At 38.1% G+C, this 16,869-nt stretch overlaps 1 protein-coding gene across 1 annotated transcript in view; it reads left to right on the top strand.

The window, feature by feature from the left end:
* Nucleotides 1-16,869, top strand: part of LOC121951319 (contactin-associated protein-like 4) — a 127,205-nt gene that overhangs the window by 46,181 nt on the left and 64,155 nt on the right. Inside the window, 2 exon segments of the mRNA XM_042497596.1 lie at nt 2,562-2,709; nt 8,762-8,968. Coding sequence (XP_042353530.1) covers nt 2,562-2,709; nt 8,762-8,968 — 355 coding nt within the window.

Raw genomic sequence — 16,869 nt, 5'->3', positions numbered from 1 at the left:
ACGGGATTGATTACAAAATGACAGATTGTGTCGTAGATAACAGCTCTTCTTTCCCTGACTGGTGGGTTCTATACTTTTCATAGGGAACTCTACGGATAGCTATTAAATTATTACAAGAAAGAAATTAAAAAAACACATCTCTTGTATACACTTACACTATATGTAGACTTTATTAGACTTAAAGCCCCTACATGTTAGTTGTAAATTTAGATACAGTACAAACACATTAAAAAATATATGCAGTTTTAATTGTATAATGAAAAAATGTTTCAAAAGTAATAAACAGTGTGTATTAAAATCCCTCTAAATGTAACAGCAGTCTAAAATTTAGATTTACAACTTATATTTTTTTTACTTGCTCACATCTTCAGCCTGCTTAGACACATACATGTTTGGCTTATCTAGAGCTGTCACAGTATAACAGCATTAAACAATAACTGTGAAATGAAATACTGTATTGTATCGTAATTGTACACATATGATACTATTTTGTAAATAATCCATCACTTCTCTCTCGCTATGTCTTCCTCACCAGACATCATCTGGTTGCCTTTTCACTAATGCTCTTTTTGTACGACTCTGTACAGTTATGGTTAAAGACTTTTTTTAATGTATTTTGACCATGATAATCTTAAGCAGTAAAATTTGTTATCATGCCACCCCCAGTTTTGTCAGATTATATTTTAAAAGTGTATATGTATTCATTTGTAGCACAATCTCAATTACACATTCAAACTCTAAACAGGAGGAGAGCTGACACTTGGAGAACAAACATTACCGCACTTTGAGTATTTTAGAGGAGCCCTGTCATTTAACTCACATTCCCAATCATCATCTATGCTTTAGTGTCAGTGATTGCCGCAGCCAGAGGGATTATTTTTTGGTCTAATATGTCAGCTGTGCATCCGTCCATACATACAGCCCTATCTTGTAAATGTGACGCCTCAGAAACCCCATGAGGGATTTTTTTATTTATAATTGGCACAACCATCCACTTCGACTCAAAGATGAACTGATTAGATTTTGGCCCACAAAACATGTTTTTGTTTATAATTCAAGAATTCACACACTAATTCTGACAACATTTTTCACAAATTTCTAAAAGGATAAAATGATGACATTCTAGTTACTTTAGTTTGATTGTCACACCACTGCCTTTACTTTTATAGCAAAAACAATGGGTATAATGTTAACTAATTGTGTTTCAACATTAGCAGGTCGTTTTTGTGCTTTTTCCTCCACCGATCATGGGTAAGAACATGGCAGAGACATGGAGCAGCATGGCCATTAAAGTGAAAAAGCTCAGCTGGTCTCTGTAGAGCTGATTAATGAAGAAATCAGTCAGATGAACAGCAGAGGCAGCCAGCCGTTACCTCTCTCCTGGTAGACACAGAACTCTTCTTCTGTGCTTTCCTTCCACACCAATGTCATTTTGGTGATGTACATGGTCCAGTATACAGCCACGGGAACACAAAATAGCATTTGTTGAAATCAAACACACGAGAGCCAGTTCGAAATATGTTTGAATTTATTACCTGCATGCTTTTTGTGAGCCTTATACCACATTAAATAATGCAGTAAACATGGAGAAAGGATAACATTTTTCTACCATTTTCTTGGATGTGTATCCGGGGTAAAGCCACATTTGTTACAGCGGTGCAGAGAGGAGCTTTTGATTAGTAGTCGAGCCAAAGGAGTTTCCTCATATGGAGGTAATCCAGCTAATCTCAGCAGTGAGGATCTTCTCTGAGAGAGTAGAGCTTAAAAACATGTTGATCTGACACTCTACATAAACCAAGCACAAGCTAACTCATTTCAAAGTGTTTCACAACTTCTGTGCATTAGTCAGTCGAGCTTACAGAGTCTGTCAGAGGAGAAAGTTGATATCAGAGCTGTTGGATCAACGTCTACTGGGCTTCGGTTTTTAGCTTACAGGCCTGAAGACCAGGGAGAAAATATGCTGTTGTCTCTTTTCGCCTTTCTCTCAGTCGTCCTCCTTCTTCAGAAGCCTGTGGGTGCTTGAAAATATAGCAATCCATCTTTTCTTTATCGTCCCTCTCATCTTTATCGGTTTGTTTCCTCCCGCCTGGAGGGATGGGGATGAGGACACGAGTGGTGATCTTTTTTACTTTTCACCCATTCCTCTCAAATTTCCTCTCTCCCTTTTATTTCCTTCTTCTGGTTTTCTGATGATACTGCTTATCTCCCTCTCACCATGTGATTTTCCTTCCCTTTCATTTTGTCCCTCTGTCATTTCCCTTTTGATTCTCTTTGCTGTATCTCCTCTTTCCTTTTCTTCTGTGACTCTTTATTCCTGTCTCCTATTCAAAGTTAATCTGTCTCATCATGTCTTTTTCACTCTCTCTGCTCATCAAAGGCTGCTGCTGAAGAATTCACGTCATCTTTTTCTAAGATTAAATGAGACTCTGTCCTTACCTCTGTGTCATGTGTTGAGTTGAAGGCCCTGATGGTTGTAGCTTTGAGGAGACGTGTGAGCATTTTGCAGGTAGCAATAAAGCAGATACAAAACAGACAAGACCTCATTGTGTTCATGTTTTCAGTCTTTTCCAGGTAACAGTAATGCAGACAGCGTGGTTCAGTACAAACTGCAGCAGCCAGCAATCGCTCGCTTCCTCCGCCTCATTCCTCTGGACTGGAACCCCAACGGGAGGATCGGTCTCCGCCTAGAGACCTATGGATGTCCTTACAGTGAGTCTTATTTTCTTTATTGGGTTAACTGGACTCTCTAGAGATGTTTCTTCCTTAAGAAATGCTGGTGGTTAAGGTTCTATCTAGATTAATGGTTCCCAACAGGCCAAACCACAGGGGTCCAGATTTCTCTTTAGACATTAGTGTTAAGTCCACAGATTAGATAAATTACCACATATTCAATTTCTTTTCACAAAATGCAAACAAGAACACAAAAAAATATAACATATTGCAAGAGCTGACCCACACCCACCCCCACTTCTGGACCATGACCCACCAGTTGGGAACCACTGATCTACATGACCTGCAGAGTTTACTTACTCTCTCCAGGGAAATTAGGTTTGCACTGAGGATTTAACAAAGACAAATCACTACCTCTAAGTATTCAGATATAATTAACATCTCTCCAATCAATAGCCCCTTTCACTGTTCAAGGTTGGAATATCATGCCATTATGCTGCCTGGCCTTTCTGTGTAAAAGTCACGATTGCAGAATGGTAGGACAGAGTTGTCTAACCTTTGAGCTGGCAGCAAAGGTAATAATAAAAGTAATATATTAAAGGGACAGCCAGTAGGACGGGACCATGATTGGGAATGTTTTTATGGCGTGTATTTGTGTGTGACCCAATGTGTGAGATTTAAAAAGCAGTTAGCAGCTGTTGGCAGCTCACTCGAAAAAAGAACAGTGGCCAAAAATTTCCGCAATTTTAGGGAAAAAAATTCAGGAGGATCTAACCCTTCAATCAGAGGATGAAATCAGTCACCAAAAAAAAAAAAAATCTAAAAAAAACACTGCTGATTCTAATGTAAAATGTCACACTAGAGGCTGATGCTGTAGTGTTTAAAGTTCCCGTCATGCCTCTTTTGCTTCCACTATGCCGGCAGGCTGTCTAAAATCACTCACTGCAGCGGCATGCTACCGCTGTTGTTTGTTTCTGTGTGAAAATGGTCGGGTGAAGGTTTCTGGATAAACTTCACCAACTTCCAAAATACCTGGAGAAGGGAGATAAATCATGGGTATAGAAACTCCAGCAACACTCTTTACTCACATAAAGAGAGGACTTTGTAGCTGCCCTTTAGCGCAATCTCTGTGTGAAAAGTGTTCAAAAGAGAAAAAACACTCATTACATATCACACAAATGAACATTTTTGCGATAGCCCACAGACACAAAGCACGTCAAACATCTTTTCTTGGAAGTAATTCCAGATTTCACAACTAATTTACACTCTCACCTCTGTTATTAACAGTGAAAACAACACGCATCACACAAAACATGCAGTGTTAACAGTTTCCTTTGTCCCCGTTTAATTTCCCAGATCACACAACACACTGGCAGCATCAGCCGCTTGCAACAACACATTGAACTAAACACACAGCCCACAGAAACATATTTTTTCACCTTTTCCCCACTCTGATTTTCTTTTTAAGTTACACAGTTCTTCGTATTAATAATGGTTCCATGGCAAAAAACTGTTTTCTTATTTGAGCCAGTGACTAAATTATTAGATTAACAGGTTCTCCTTTCATAAAATAACAAACATCAATGTCACTGCTCTTTTCACTTCCACCTTAAAAACATCTTGTAGTTTTATTATCTAATTTCTTTTTTTTTCTTTTTGGATAAGCACGACTTAACTTCACATGCATTCAATCCTCACTGATCTTCATCTTCTTCATCCTCCTCATAACTTGGTGAAAGTAGCAGGTGTTTGTAATGCTCTGTCCTCTCAGCGTTAATTCCCTGCTGTGTCTCTGCCCTGATTTCCATCCTCACTGCTGTTTGTTCATGAAATAACACACCACGCTCATGAATATCAAAACGGCTCCACGCATTTACATATATGCTCAAATACATTTATCAAACAGTAAATATTAATGTGTAAACATGATTTCCATATGGACTGTGTGTGTCTCATATTCTAGCTGTTCGCCTCTCTATTATTTCTGGTTCCTCCTTTTATCTGAAGTCAGGCTGTAGTCAGACTGAAAGCTTTGAAAATAACATTTGTTTTGAACACTGATTCTTTTAAAACATAATATATATCAAAGGTGTCACATAGAGTAATTTTAATTGTCGCCAGTACAAATAAACAGGGTTTTTTTGGGGTTATTTTGTTTAAGGTTTTTCTGTCAGGTAACAGTATCTTAGAAGTCAGGTTATCTTCCCTTTTCACCATTTCCCAGTACCAGTGCAAATGTTTATCATGTGAATAAACAAAAAATAATTTCACTATACATTTTCTATCAAGAGTAAGACTTCACAGCCACGCTAGCTGCTCTGTGAGGCACAGTGGTGCTTTGAGTGAAATGCCAATGTTAGCATAGAAACATGCTCACAATGACAATTTACATACATTTGCTACTTAGCACATAAAGATGTATTTTATTGCTGGGGAGATGAAAGATCCAAATACTTGAAATTGAGTGTAGTTGAAAAGTGTTCAGTAATTACTTCATTCGCCGTAACCGCTTATCCTCTCAATGGTTGCGGTGGTGCTGGAGCCTATCCCAGCTGTCACTGGGTGAGTGGCAGGATACACCTTGGACAGGTCACAGACTATCGCAGGGCTAACACAGAGACAGACAACCACTTACATTGACATTCACACCCACCGCCAAGTTAGAGTCACCAGTTACCCTGCATGTCTTTGGAATATGGGAAGAAGCTGGAGAACGCAGAGAAAACCCCATGCTGAGACATGGAGAACATGCAACCCCCCCCACCCAACAAAGTTTTGAACGCCACGCCAAATGGGGTTAGAACCCAGGACCCTCTTGCTGTGAGGTGACAGTTTTAACCACTTCACCACCATGCCGGCTGAACACTGTTTATTTAGTGTAAAAATAATACAAATTTGGCATGCATCAACACAAATATCACAGTGAGTAAAGCAAATACACATAACCATAATGAATCTGATTGCTTTACTTCCCATAATAGCTCCATATTAGCTTTACCTTCGCTCATGTGGCCTGACAGGTCCACAACAACAACAAAAAAACGCCGAATATGTTAAAATTCTGAATACTTGGTACATTTAGAGGTCTCAATACAGAGACAGAAAACACACAAACCTCCTAGCATTAATTACTCACATTAGTTGGAAACTCACATTACTGGAAAGATGATTTATGATATAAACCATTCTGTGTCCCTTAAAACTGTCTTTGCTACTGTCCCCTCTGGAAGAAGATGGATTATGAGAAACATTTAAAAGATGGATTTTGATAAATAGCCTGTAGTGGTTTGGAAATATTCTAAAGTTATTTAAGGACACAGCAGATATATATTCGGGTGATATGTTTATCAGCCGCTGTAACGGTTGGCAGAGGAGACTTGTGGTTTTCCTGGCAGTAAACTAATGTAGCATGCACAGCTGAATCCTCCAGAGAAAAACAAATGTAATATACTGAGGGGAGGTGATATATAGCTGTTAGCAGCAAACAGTTTACCACAGTGTGAAAAATTTATTGTGGGTATTAATCTGCTGTTCAGGCAACACAACAAAACATTTCATAATGTGCTTTGGCAGATTTCAGACATTGTGGTTTCCTTAACAGTCACAGGTGTTTACATGTAATCAAATCTATAAAAACTGATAGACACTCGACATTCATATAGAACCAACACCTCAGACATCACACTACTGCTGTCAGTCCCTCATATGTTTGTGATCCCAATCAAAAGAACTAATCGATATTAAAATGTATAAGTGACCTGTTTATATGCATATAAAATAGCTGACTTTTTTCTTACAGAGCTACTGATTAAATGATAGTATGATGATGGAGTAAAGTTAATTAAGAATATTTTGATATGTACTTTCTGCCATTTTTGTGACACTTTTTTTTATTTGGTCATAAAACATACAGAGATAAAGCTTTTATTCTGTAGGATTTTATTTGGATGTCTTATTCCTTTTATGCAAATATTATTTCTAGATAATGCAGAACACAAAAATACGTCTTTTTTTTGCCTTCCCTTCTCAGGGCTCAACAATAAGGTTTGCCCAGTTGCCAAAGGCTAGTGAAATGCCATGCTGGGCTTGTTAATCCAGCAACCCAATTGGGCAAGTTGTAAACGAGAATTAAACACGTGTTATTGTGTTTTTTGTTTGCTTTTTTCCCAAGGCTGATGATGTAATGGCTGAGGATAGAGATGGCAATTTCGACACTGAAGATCGAACTGTTTTGAAAAGTTTCGTCACTTCCAGCTTCGGCACGTAGCTCGAGACGGGTTTCGTAATGGTTTAAAAGTATTGAAACATTTCAAAGTTTCTCTAGCTAAGGAGTGATGGCCTGGTGAAACCATACTGATAAGATAAGCGTAAAACGTAAGCAGCCAATCAGAGACTGCGTTGGAGTAGATGATATGACATATAGGCCGCTGTTTGCAAAACAGTAATGGCAGCTCTCGACAGCCAAAGGCAGAAAAGTTGACTTCTGCTAAGTTGCTATCTGCTAGATGTGTAAATAGACAACTGTTTGCTTATAGGTTTGCCATATCAACTTAATAATGTCACTGTTGTGTCTACAGCTTGTTTCCACTGTATCCAAGTGTTTAAAGCAGGTTTGAATTAAGAGTCTGTTAATCAAAAGGCCAAACGCATATTTACTTTCTGCACAGAATTAAAAATGTTGAAAGGTTAATAACTTGCCAGCTGCTGGACTGAACACAATGTAAAGGTACACCAAATTAATGTAGCTGCCACATACTGTTTCCCTGACATGTGCCAGACTGAAGGACATATTAATGCATTTGCTTGTAGCTGAGGAGTACCAAGTGCCAAGTTATGAGCCATAAACAAGCACCAATCTATTCTTGGGATAATTATAGTCAGATGTCAATATCCTGGGATGAAATGTCATCTAGGACTGAATGCCTCGTTAGTGTATAAAGTAGCAGAGTGGAGTTAAAGTAATGTTCTCAGCTTTACGCATTCAGGGTGACTCAGTGCTCTGGAGCTTCATCTTGCTGCTCTGTAATCAGCAGGAAATACACTGTACAATCCAATAAGAGCATTACTGCAGGCAAAGTGGTTGTGTGTTTGTGTGCAAGTCCTGGAGTTGCCAAGTTCATTAAAAAACGTTCAGTCAGAGAAATTAGTTGTACTGCTGAAAAGGAAATTGACACCGAACTCAGCTGCTGCTTTTTTTTTTTAACATTTCAGCATTTGCAGTCCATTCTTTTCATCCTACACACCCCCTAAACTCAGCACACACTTTAAACTCACCTCACCTCAGCCCAAACCCCCAGCAGGCAAGCGACACCCTGAGGTAAAACTAACTGATGAAAAGTGAGAAACAGAATACAGACTCAGTTCACAGACTGATAAAAAATAATGGATTTAGCCACACGGCATCACCTGTTACTTTGTGGACTCCAATTTTAAATTTAGTGCGTGAAAACAGGCCAAAAAACATTAAAACAAAACACACACATTACACATTAAAACCAAAGATCTGACTCCTTAAAGGGTTTTGTAGTTCAACTAGCTAGTGAACAACACTCTCTAAGGGAACCATTTTGTTACAATTAACAAAAGAATTTCATTAATTGAAAATACACTGAAATAGTAGTAGAATCTACACCATCGTCATATAAACTAACCATCGTTGCAATGGTAGCAACTTGTCAATTAAACCACAGGTCACTCAAAGTGGGCATGCCCTTAAATACGCATACCTTTAAGCCTAAAAAAATGTAAGCAGGTGAGTTTTATAAAAATGTACCCCAAAACTGTTTTTTGTACCAGTGTAGAAATGATTATTTCTTGTGTTAGGTCAGACATTTTAACATGAGGTCAGTGGAGATTGACTTGCTTTTGGAGCCAGCATCAAGTGGCCATTCGAAGAACTGCAGTTTTTATTTCAGCCTCAGAGGTTGCTACTAGATTTAGTCCTCTCCTGCAACCAAACAACAGATGTGGGAAGATTCTTTCACCCGATGAAGGGGATCATAGTTAAACTGCTGAACCAAGGTTCTGGCGTGGATGCTTCACTGTTATTTGATTGTAAGGTCCTGACTCTTGTCTCTGTTCTCTCTTTCAGCCTCTGATGTCGTGAGTTTTGACGGCGGCAGCAGCAGTCTGGTGTACAGGTTGAGTCCTGGGCCGAGGCGGACATCCAGCGAGGTTGTCTCCCTGGAGTTTAAAACCCTGAGGAATTCTGGGATGCTTTTGCATGCAGACGGACAGGGAGGACTCGGCGTCAGTCTGGAGTTAGAGAGAGGAAAGCTACTGCTGCTGCTCAGACAAGGTACAAGACACCAGACACGCACTCATACCCACTGACATTTTCTCATACATACTGATGCAGCACAGTGGAGTTCAAATACGAGCATTACTCGCAGAAGAAAAGTGGGGGTTATTCAGTGCTTGAAGTGGGGCAGTACTCACAGGTATGCAGTACGGGCCCTTCTACAGTTTTCTTTCTAGTGTACCGTGACTTTTTCTTGCAAACCAGCACTTCTCACAAGCTGCCAGTATTCTTTTCTGCCCCGTCCATATCACATTCTCTGGGACAGGTGTAGCCACCACAGTACCCGTGAGCGCCTGGTCACCTACAGGGAGCCAATGACTCAACCACAGGGTCCGTTCTAAAAATAATGTGGTCAAACGGCCCCAGATCGAGCTGACAGGGAGACCTAGTGACGCACTTGGTGATGTTAGCGGAAGGATATGCATGTGACTACATCCAGTTTTCAAAATAAACTGTTAATAAAGGGTAAATACAAAATACAAATGTGGAAATAAGATTTATTGGATTATGTTGGTTAAAGGTTTAAAGCATGTTACTTGTGTCTTTAATGAGATTAAAAGAAAATACCACTAAATTGCAAGGGAAATTCTTTGATTTTTGGGTTGCAGGAGAAAAACAGCTAATTCTTGACAGTGATTGATATTTTCAGATACACACACTAATACGTGAATAAGGAGAATGCTGGCATATATTTTTACCAATGGAGCGTTGGGGTTAGTTAAGTGAACCCTCTATAACAACTTCTTTTCCATTTAAATGAAAGCACTTACCGAAATATAGTAATGGGCCTGAGCGACACGCTCAGACTAAATGTTCCAAAATTATCAGCAGATGTATAAAAAAGAGGAAAAACATGTGAAGCATAAAATAACTAAATTTAAGAACATGTGATATATTTTTAGAATAAGTGCCTGTTGCTTACTTTAAACATGTTTCCAAGATCAGAATTAGAATCAGACTCAGAAATACTTTATTGATCCCTTAGGGAAATTGCTGTTCATCACAGTCACTCTGATGCCAAGCGTAGAAAAGTTGAAATAAGTACCAGCATGTAAAAGTATGGAATACACAATAGAAATACAGTTATGATTAAAAAAAACAGTTAGCATTAGTGTGTAAATGTTGTAAATTAATAAATAATATGTATAATGTGCTGTGTGTAAAGTGTTTATAAAATTTAAAATACAGTAATAATAAGAAACAATTAGCACTAGTATGTGAATATTTAAAATTGCAAATCATAAATGACGATGTTTCACACTAGTCCTAAGTTATTTGAAGACTGTAAGGAGTCTGTGTTCATGTCTTCAAGAAAATAGATAATCAAGAGATGTGTGTGCCAAAATTTTGTCTTTCGATAGAAAGAAAATAGCTAAAATATTCAAAAATGTCCATCTCTAAATGTAAGTAATAGACCAAAAATATACAATGATACATTGTTAGATTCATAAGTAATCTTCAGTACTTTGGCATCTTTACAAATAATAGAAGACTCAGTAGTCGGTAGTAGTAAACTGACTTTACTTCTTGCTTATGATTTCCACAAAAAAAAAAAAAAAAAAGAAACTTCAGCTGAAACAATCTGATCAGCAAGAACACATTGAGTTCCTTGACATGTAACTTGAGTCACTTTCTGGATGTACTGGGACAGAACATCTGTACAAGAGGACAATATAAACTCCTTTGAGATAACTGTAGATTGGTTGTGGTTGGGTGAGATAGACGACACGCACGCTGCCGCCTGATTGGTTTAAATTTTGGCTCACGCTTTGCTGCTTCTGCGTCTCTGTCTCATTGCAGAGATGATGGATGGTTCCCATTCACTGTAGCGTGTGTTTGGACAGGACTGTGCGAGACTTGATGCATGAGTTACAGTCTGTACTGTGTGTGTGCGTGCGTGCGTGCGTGCATGCGTGCGTGCGTGCGTGTGTGTGTAAACGAGGTTAAACCAGCGGTTGTCAGGCTGCCATGCTGAATCATCATATGGCCATATGGCTCACCTCTTGACAGGAACCCCATCTGGCTGCTGAGATACTTTCTCCATCCATCCATCCATCCCTTCCTTCCTTCCTCTGTCCCTCCCTTCCTTCCTTCCTTCCTTCCTTCCTTTTGGCCTCTCTCCATTTCTCCCAAAAGTGTTTTCCCCATCCCCCCTTTACTCTCTTTCTGCCCTCATTTCTGATACATATTCCTCATAAATGTTCTTCATCCCACCTTCTTTTTCTTCCTTCATCCATTCCTCTCTCAGACGTCTATCCTAACTTTCATCCATCTGAACCCACTGCCCTCCTCTTTCTCTTTCATCTCTTTTCTCAGAATGCAAACTTGTGAAATAACTTCACTTCAAGAAAACACTGTAGCACATCCTTAAAGAAAATCATGACATTAAGTACCCTTAAACACTGTGTGCACGTGAAGAATCACTGTCTCAACAGACGGGGACATCTTAAAAGCGTCTGTATCACCGTGAGAAGTGGATCACCTTGAAAAACTGTCTCCTTAGGAAGAAAGGGCTGTCATCCTCAAGAAAAACACTTTCACTATAACACTTAACTTGCCTGTAATTTAAGTGAAGTCTGTTCCCACTTTAAACATATTCTGTGGCATCTTAGAGAATGGCAGTACAGACTTAAATACTGTGTCATCTTAAAGGAAGTCTGTGTCACTGTAGAGAGAATTCAGCTCAGTGAGAACAAATTAAAGCCGTCTGCTGGAAAGATAGAGGAGAGATTGGGGAGGAGATTTGCTTCTGCTGTAACAAAACAACAGTAAAACAACAACAAACAGCCTCTCCCCTTCTTCCTCTTCCTCTTTTACTGTGTTTTCTTATATTTCCATCCCTTTCTTCTCCTCTGTATTTGTTACATGACTCTTTGCTTCTGTTTCCTCTTTTCTGTTGTAATTACTGTTGTTTGGCTCGGTTTGTCTCCACAGATCTCATATTACTGTATTTTTTCCACATCAGAAGAGACCACTTGCCTTTTTTTGTCTCCTCACTTTTGCTCTTCATATCTAACACACACACACACACACACACACACACACACACACACACAGATTCACATTCTTTTGATATTTCACATCAACCATCTTTCTTCTTTTCTCTCTCTCTTCCTTTATTATGTATCTCTTTTTTTTGGATATGCCAACACAACTCTTTACCTGTTTTCTCCTGAAGCCTTTTTCAGTTCAGTGTCCTTCAACTTTCTGTTTCATATTTTCCACTTTCTCTCACCCTCTGCTTCTCTCTCTCTGCATGAGATTTTTAGGTTACATATTGTGTAATTTAGGTCATCTGCTGTGTGCACTGACCCCAAGCTCACGCATGCTCCGCTCTGCCCTGTTAACACTAACACCTCCAGGTCTGACCCCCCGGAGTGGTTGCAGTTCATTTCATGAGGCAACACTGAGTAATAACCCTTCACAGGGAGACCTACTTTCTCTGCCTGGAGAACAGCGGAAACTAAACACTAATAGTTTGAAATTGAATAGCAGATAAATCTGTCTTCAGACAATGTGCACTAAAAGCACTGCTCTTCTTATGAAAGCATTTTCTTTGCCTACATGCAAAATATTTTGTGCATTTTGCACCTTGCTTAGTTCTATCAGTTTTTGTCATTTGTGCATCATGGCTCTTAAAGTGACCTGTTTTTGTTGAACATCTTTCAGAACATCAAGTAGTAATATTGCACTTGATACTGGAATGAATTGCAGTTAAAGCTTTGTATTGATGCTTGTATCATCATCTTATTGGCATTTCAGTCTCATTTTAAGTAATAGTCTGCAGGTGGATTTGGCGAAGAAATCAGAATGTTACTTGTCACCCAGATCACAGTATGTTTGTATTAATGGAATTTGCCCCATTCTTTTTTTTTTTTATAACTTCATTTAACAAACATTTCTGCTTATGCAGACAGACATACAAATGGACAGACGGTTGCAATAAACAGATATATTCATATTATGCAAAACATACATATTAATTCCAATGGCGAAAAGAAAATCAAAAAGAAATCACCAGTGGGATGGTATGGTGTATTAAAGAGTCAGTCCATTCACATGATCAATAACTGGAGACCATATTGTAGTGTATTTGTCATTGGATCCATTCACAGTATGTCTTATTTTCTCAAGCTGAAGCAAGGACAACAGATACAACATATACACTGCTGATTACTTGTAGTCCACATGGTGAAACAGTGGTTATCTCATAAGTTACAGTCACTTACTTTGCTGCACTGCTGGGTAATAATCAAAGGGCTCTGCATTGCTAGATAATCCTGAACCACATATCAATAAACCCATGCAATTTGAAGTTTCAATTTAAAATACTGATTAAAAAACATGCTGAGTTAAAACTTCTGGGAAAAGTTCCCTCAGCAAAGAGAAATCAGACACTTAGCTGCTGTCAGTTTTAAATGATGCAGATTGTAAGATTTTGGCTTTTTTAGTGAAACAATAAGCAGATAGATAATAAAGTTAAGCTGATGGATGATGCCATCACAGTATTCAACCACTGAGCCCAACTCTGGCTTTAAAGGTCCAACACTGCGGCGGCAGGTTTGGATTGGCATTCACTGCAAGTTTAGCAATGTGCAGATTGATATCACGTGTGCAACACCAGTGTACTAATGTTTAGTGCTGTAGAGCTGATGATTATGTATTTTCAGTGTCATCCACAGAGAGACGGTTTATTCATTATTGTTAAAAACATATTGTTTGTAAATCTACATGTTTTGTGCCTGCCTTATTACATCAAAGGGTAAGTCTATATTTGTATTGCAGAGAAATCCAAAATACATACATATAGAAAATATATTTAAATACAATATAGTATAGTAAAAACACCCCCACACATACACACCAAACACACACACATGCACTCCAGCAACGATAGCATTGTACTTCACAATATTTCACTGTGGGTATCAGCACATGCCAATTCTGTATAGATATCCCTATTCATAGTTAATACAGAATTATGTAATATAAGCCTGTATGTAGTGCTAGTTTATGGTATCCCAGTCAATATCTCCCTGTGCTCTGAACCCCATACTTCAGTTTATTGAAGTATGTAATGATTCTCTGTGATCATTTCTTGTGTTTGACACTGAAGACACTGTAACTGCTGCAAATTGGACTGTCTGATTTTGGTATCTTGTTTCTACAGTTTGGCTTATGATGCAGAATCAACTCGCAACTTTCAAACAAAAGAAAAGTGGATGATGTTATCTTAAAAACTGTGTCTCTTTACCTTTCTTACCCAGTGAAAATAAAATAAATAATAAACTTCTGACGCAGAAAAAAATACTCAAAACAAACTTTTCTCTGTCCGTCAAGTTACGGATAATCACAGAGCTGCAGATTTTGTGACAGACATGGTGCTTTATGAGAGTCAGTTTCTAAAATGATTAAACCAGCCAGTTTTCTGATAAGAGCTGTCACTGTCTTTTCCATAATCAGATTTGGAGCAGCACTAATAAAATAGCAGACAAGACACAGTGAGGTGTTTCTGTCTTCAGGACATGTGCAGAATAATATAGAAATATAGACTAAACCACAGACTAATATTTAGTTTTTACAACCAAATCAATACAAGCATAGTCTGTGTTGACCACTCTTCAGTTCTACCAACAGTTTACTGTACATGGGCACATGTTCAAATTAAATTTTATTAAAAACAAACAAACAAACAGGTCAGTTAAATGTAACTGAGAGCGTACAAGGACACATATTTCTCTTTTTCATTGTTTAGCAAGACATTGGATGAAAAAAATGAGATGAAAAAACATGCCATTATTTTGCGAAATATTAAATATATAGTTCATCGAGATCCAGTTCTTGAATGTTCTGTATTTGAAGATTAGTATTAGTACTGGAGCAATAAGCCATTCAGCTGCAGAATCACGCTTCAATTTATATCTGTACCACCGACTACAGTTTAATTAGTTGCTCACAAGATCAGGGGGTGTCGAGAGGCAGTAAGTCACATCATTATCAAATGGTTTCCTGATAAGTCCAGTATGTAGCAAAAAAAAGCTAATTGTATGATATAGCAAGGCATTTTTAGTTAAGTAATTTATTACTTTAATTTGCCCATTTTATCACAAAATAATTTAAACAGTATTATCAAATATGTGGCACATATATTGTCTGTGTGAAAAGCATTAAAATTTGAAGTCTTAATATTAAAGGCAAAAGTGACAGCTAATTAAAGCAGAGATTCATCACAAATGTCTAGTGAAGTGTAAAAAATATTAATACTGCATTTTAAATGTTTGTCACAATAGGTCAGTTTTCTGACACCGCCACGTTTGAGCTGTTGAAAAATATAATTATAAAGCTTTCAGTGTGAATGTGAATTTATAAAAGTGAGGAAATAAGCAAGTTCAAGCATTCGGCCAAGTATTGTCACTTTGTGCTCTGAAGCAGAGAAGAAATTTATAGTAAACTGACCTTCACAAAAAATATATACATATTTTACATATCCTAGAAATTGTGTTTTAAAAACTGACTTGGGTATTTTAATACAAAACATGCAAGTTAGTCAGTTACTTGGAGAATTTGACCTTTTAAACTTGTAGCACTTCTTTTCTTTCTTCTGCTATTTGGTTCAGAATTTAACTAATTGACCAACTCATTAACAAACCATATCTAACAAGGTCAGTGATGACAGTCAGAGTCTTTGTACTTCACTGCCAAAGACAAAACTACAAAGAAAATGGAAACCAATAGATGAAGAGCAGCATATGGTTCTATACAGTAGCCAGTTTGTTAATTTCAAAAAGGCAGGGGAAACAAATCTGTCCATTCTTGATTAAAGCTCTGTTTTCACTGTCTGTTTTTCTTTCTTAGAACACGGCATGTAACATTACTGTTCTCTGATTACTGTTTTTTTAACGTTTGTCTCTCTGTGTGTATCTCTTATCATTATGATCAAATGTGATTGGCTGAGTAGCATTATATGAAATGATTTAACATAAGCAATTGGTCTGTGTTGAGAAAAATCTTGTACTCTTGATGAACCGATGAATGGTGAATTAACTTGATAAATAACACAAATTTGATGTGTAGTTAAATAACTTGAGAGAAGAAGCAAACTTGTTGTATAATCAAAAGAACTCGGCGAGCCTCAGTTGTCCTTTCTATATATTTATCACACAAATCTGATCAGAGAAGCTTTTGGCACAACACACGCATGGACAGAGACATACCAAAAACTTGAAGTAACAGAAGAGTAATTCATCTTTAAACAGTACATTCCATATGTCAGACAGCTATGCCTATCAATGTGGTCAAAACATCTACAAGGTCTCACTCTTGTAGTATCGTTTGTCCGTCCCGGAAGACAGATCCCTCCTGAGCCACTTTTCCTGAGCTTTCTTCCATTTTTTTTCCTCGTTACAGGTTTTTTTTGGGGGAGTTTTTCCTTTGGCGATGTGAGGGTCTAAGGACAGAGGGATGTCGTATACTGTGTTTGGTGATAATTGGCTTTATGAATAAAGTTGACTTGACTTGATTTGACTTAACACACAGACTTACTGGAGACAGTGAAAGACTCTAAAGTCCTCATGACATTACTGAACCATACCACTCCATACAATTACTCATGATTACATTAACATTATTAGAAAATAATTCTTTTCTACGACAGTCTGTGAGTTTTCCAGTCACTTAAATCTGTGATACAAATGCTGTTCCTATCAACAAAAAGACGCTTACTAAAATTTAAGAACTCTGGGTCTGGGTTGAGACAGGACGACATCTTGGTCTGGACCCAGGAGATGGAGAGAGATGGCAGGTTATCAAGGTCATCACAGCAACATGACCACTTGCTTACCAGGGGGATGGCATGCCCTCTTGTCCCCCCTCAAATTACCTACTGGTTTTAAATATTA

This window comes from Plectropomus leopardus, chromosome 12, assembly GCF_008729295.1.
Source record: "Plectropomus leopardus isolate mb chromosome 12, YSFRI_Pleo_2.0, whole genome shotgun sequence".
NCBI lineage: Eukaryota > Metazoa > Chordata > Actinopteri > Perciformes > Serranidae > Plectropomus > Plectropomus leopardus.
This window is presented reverse-complemented; position numbering and strand designations above follow the sequence as displayed.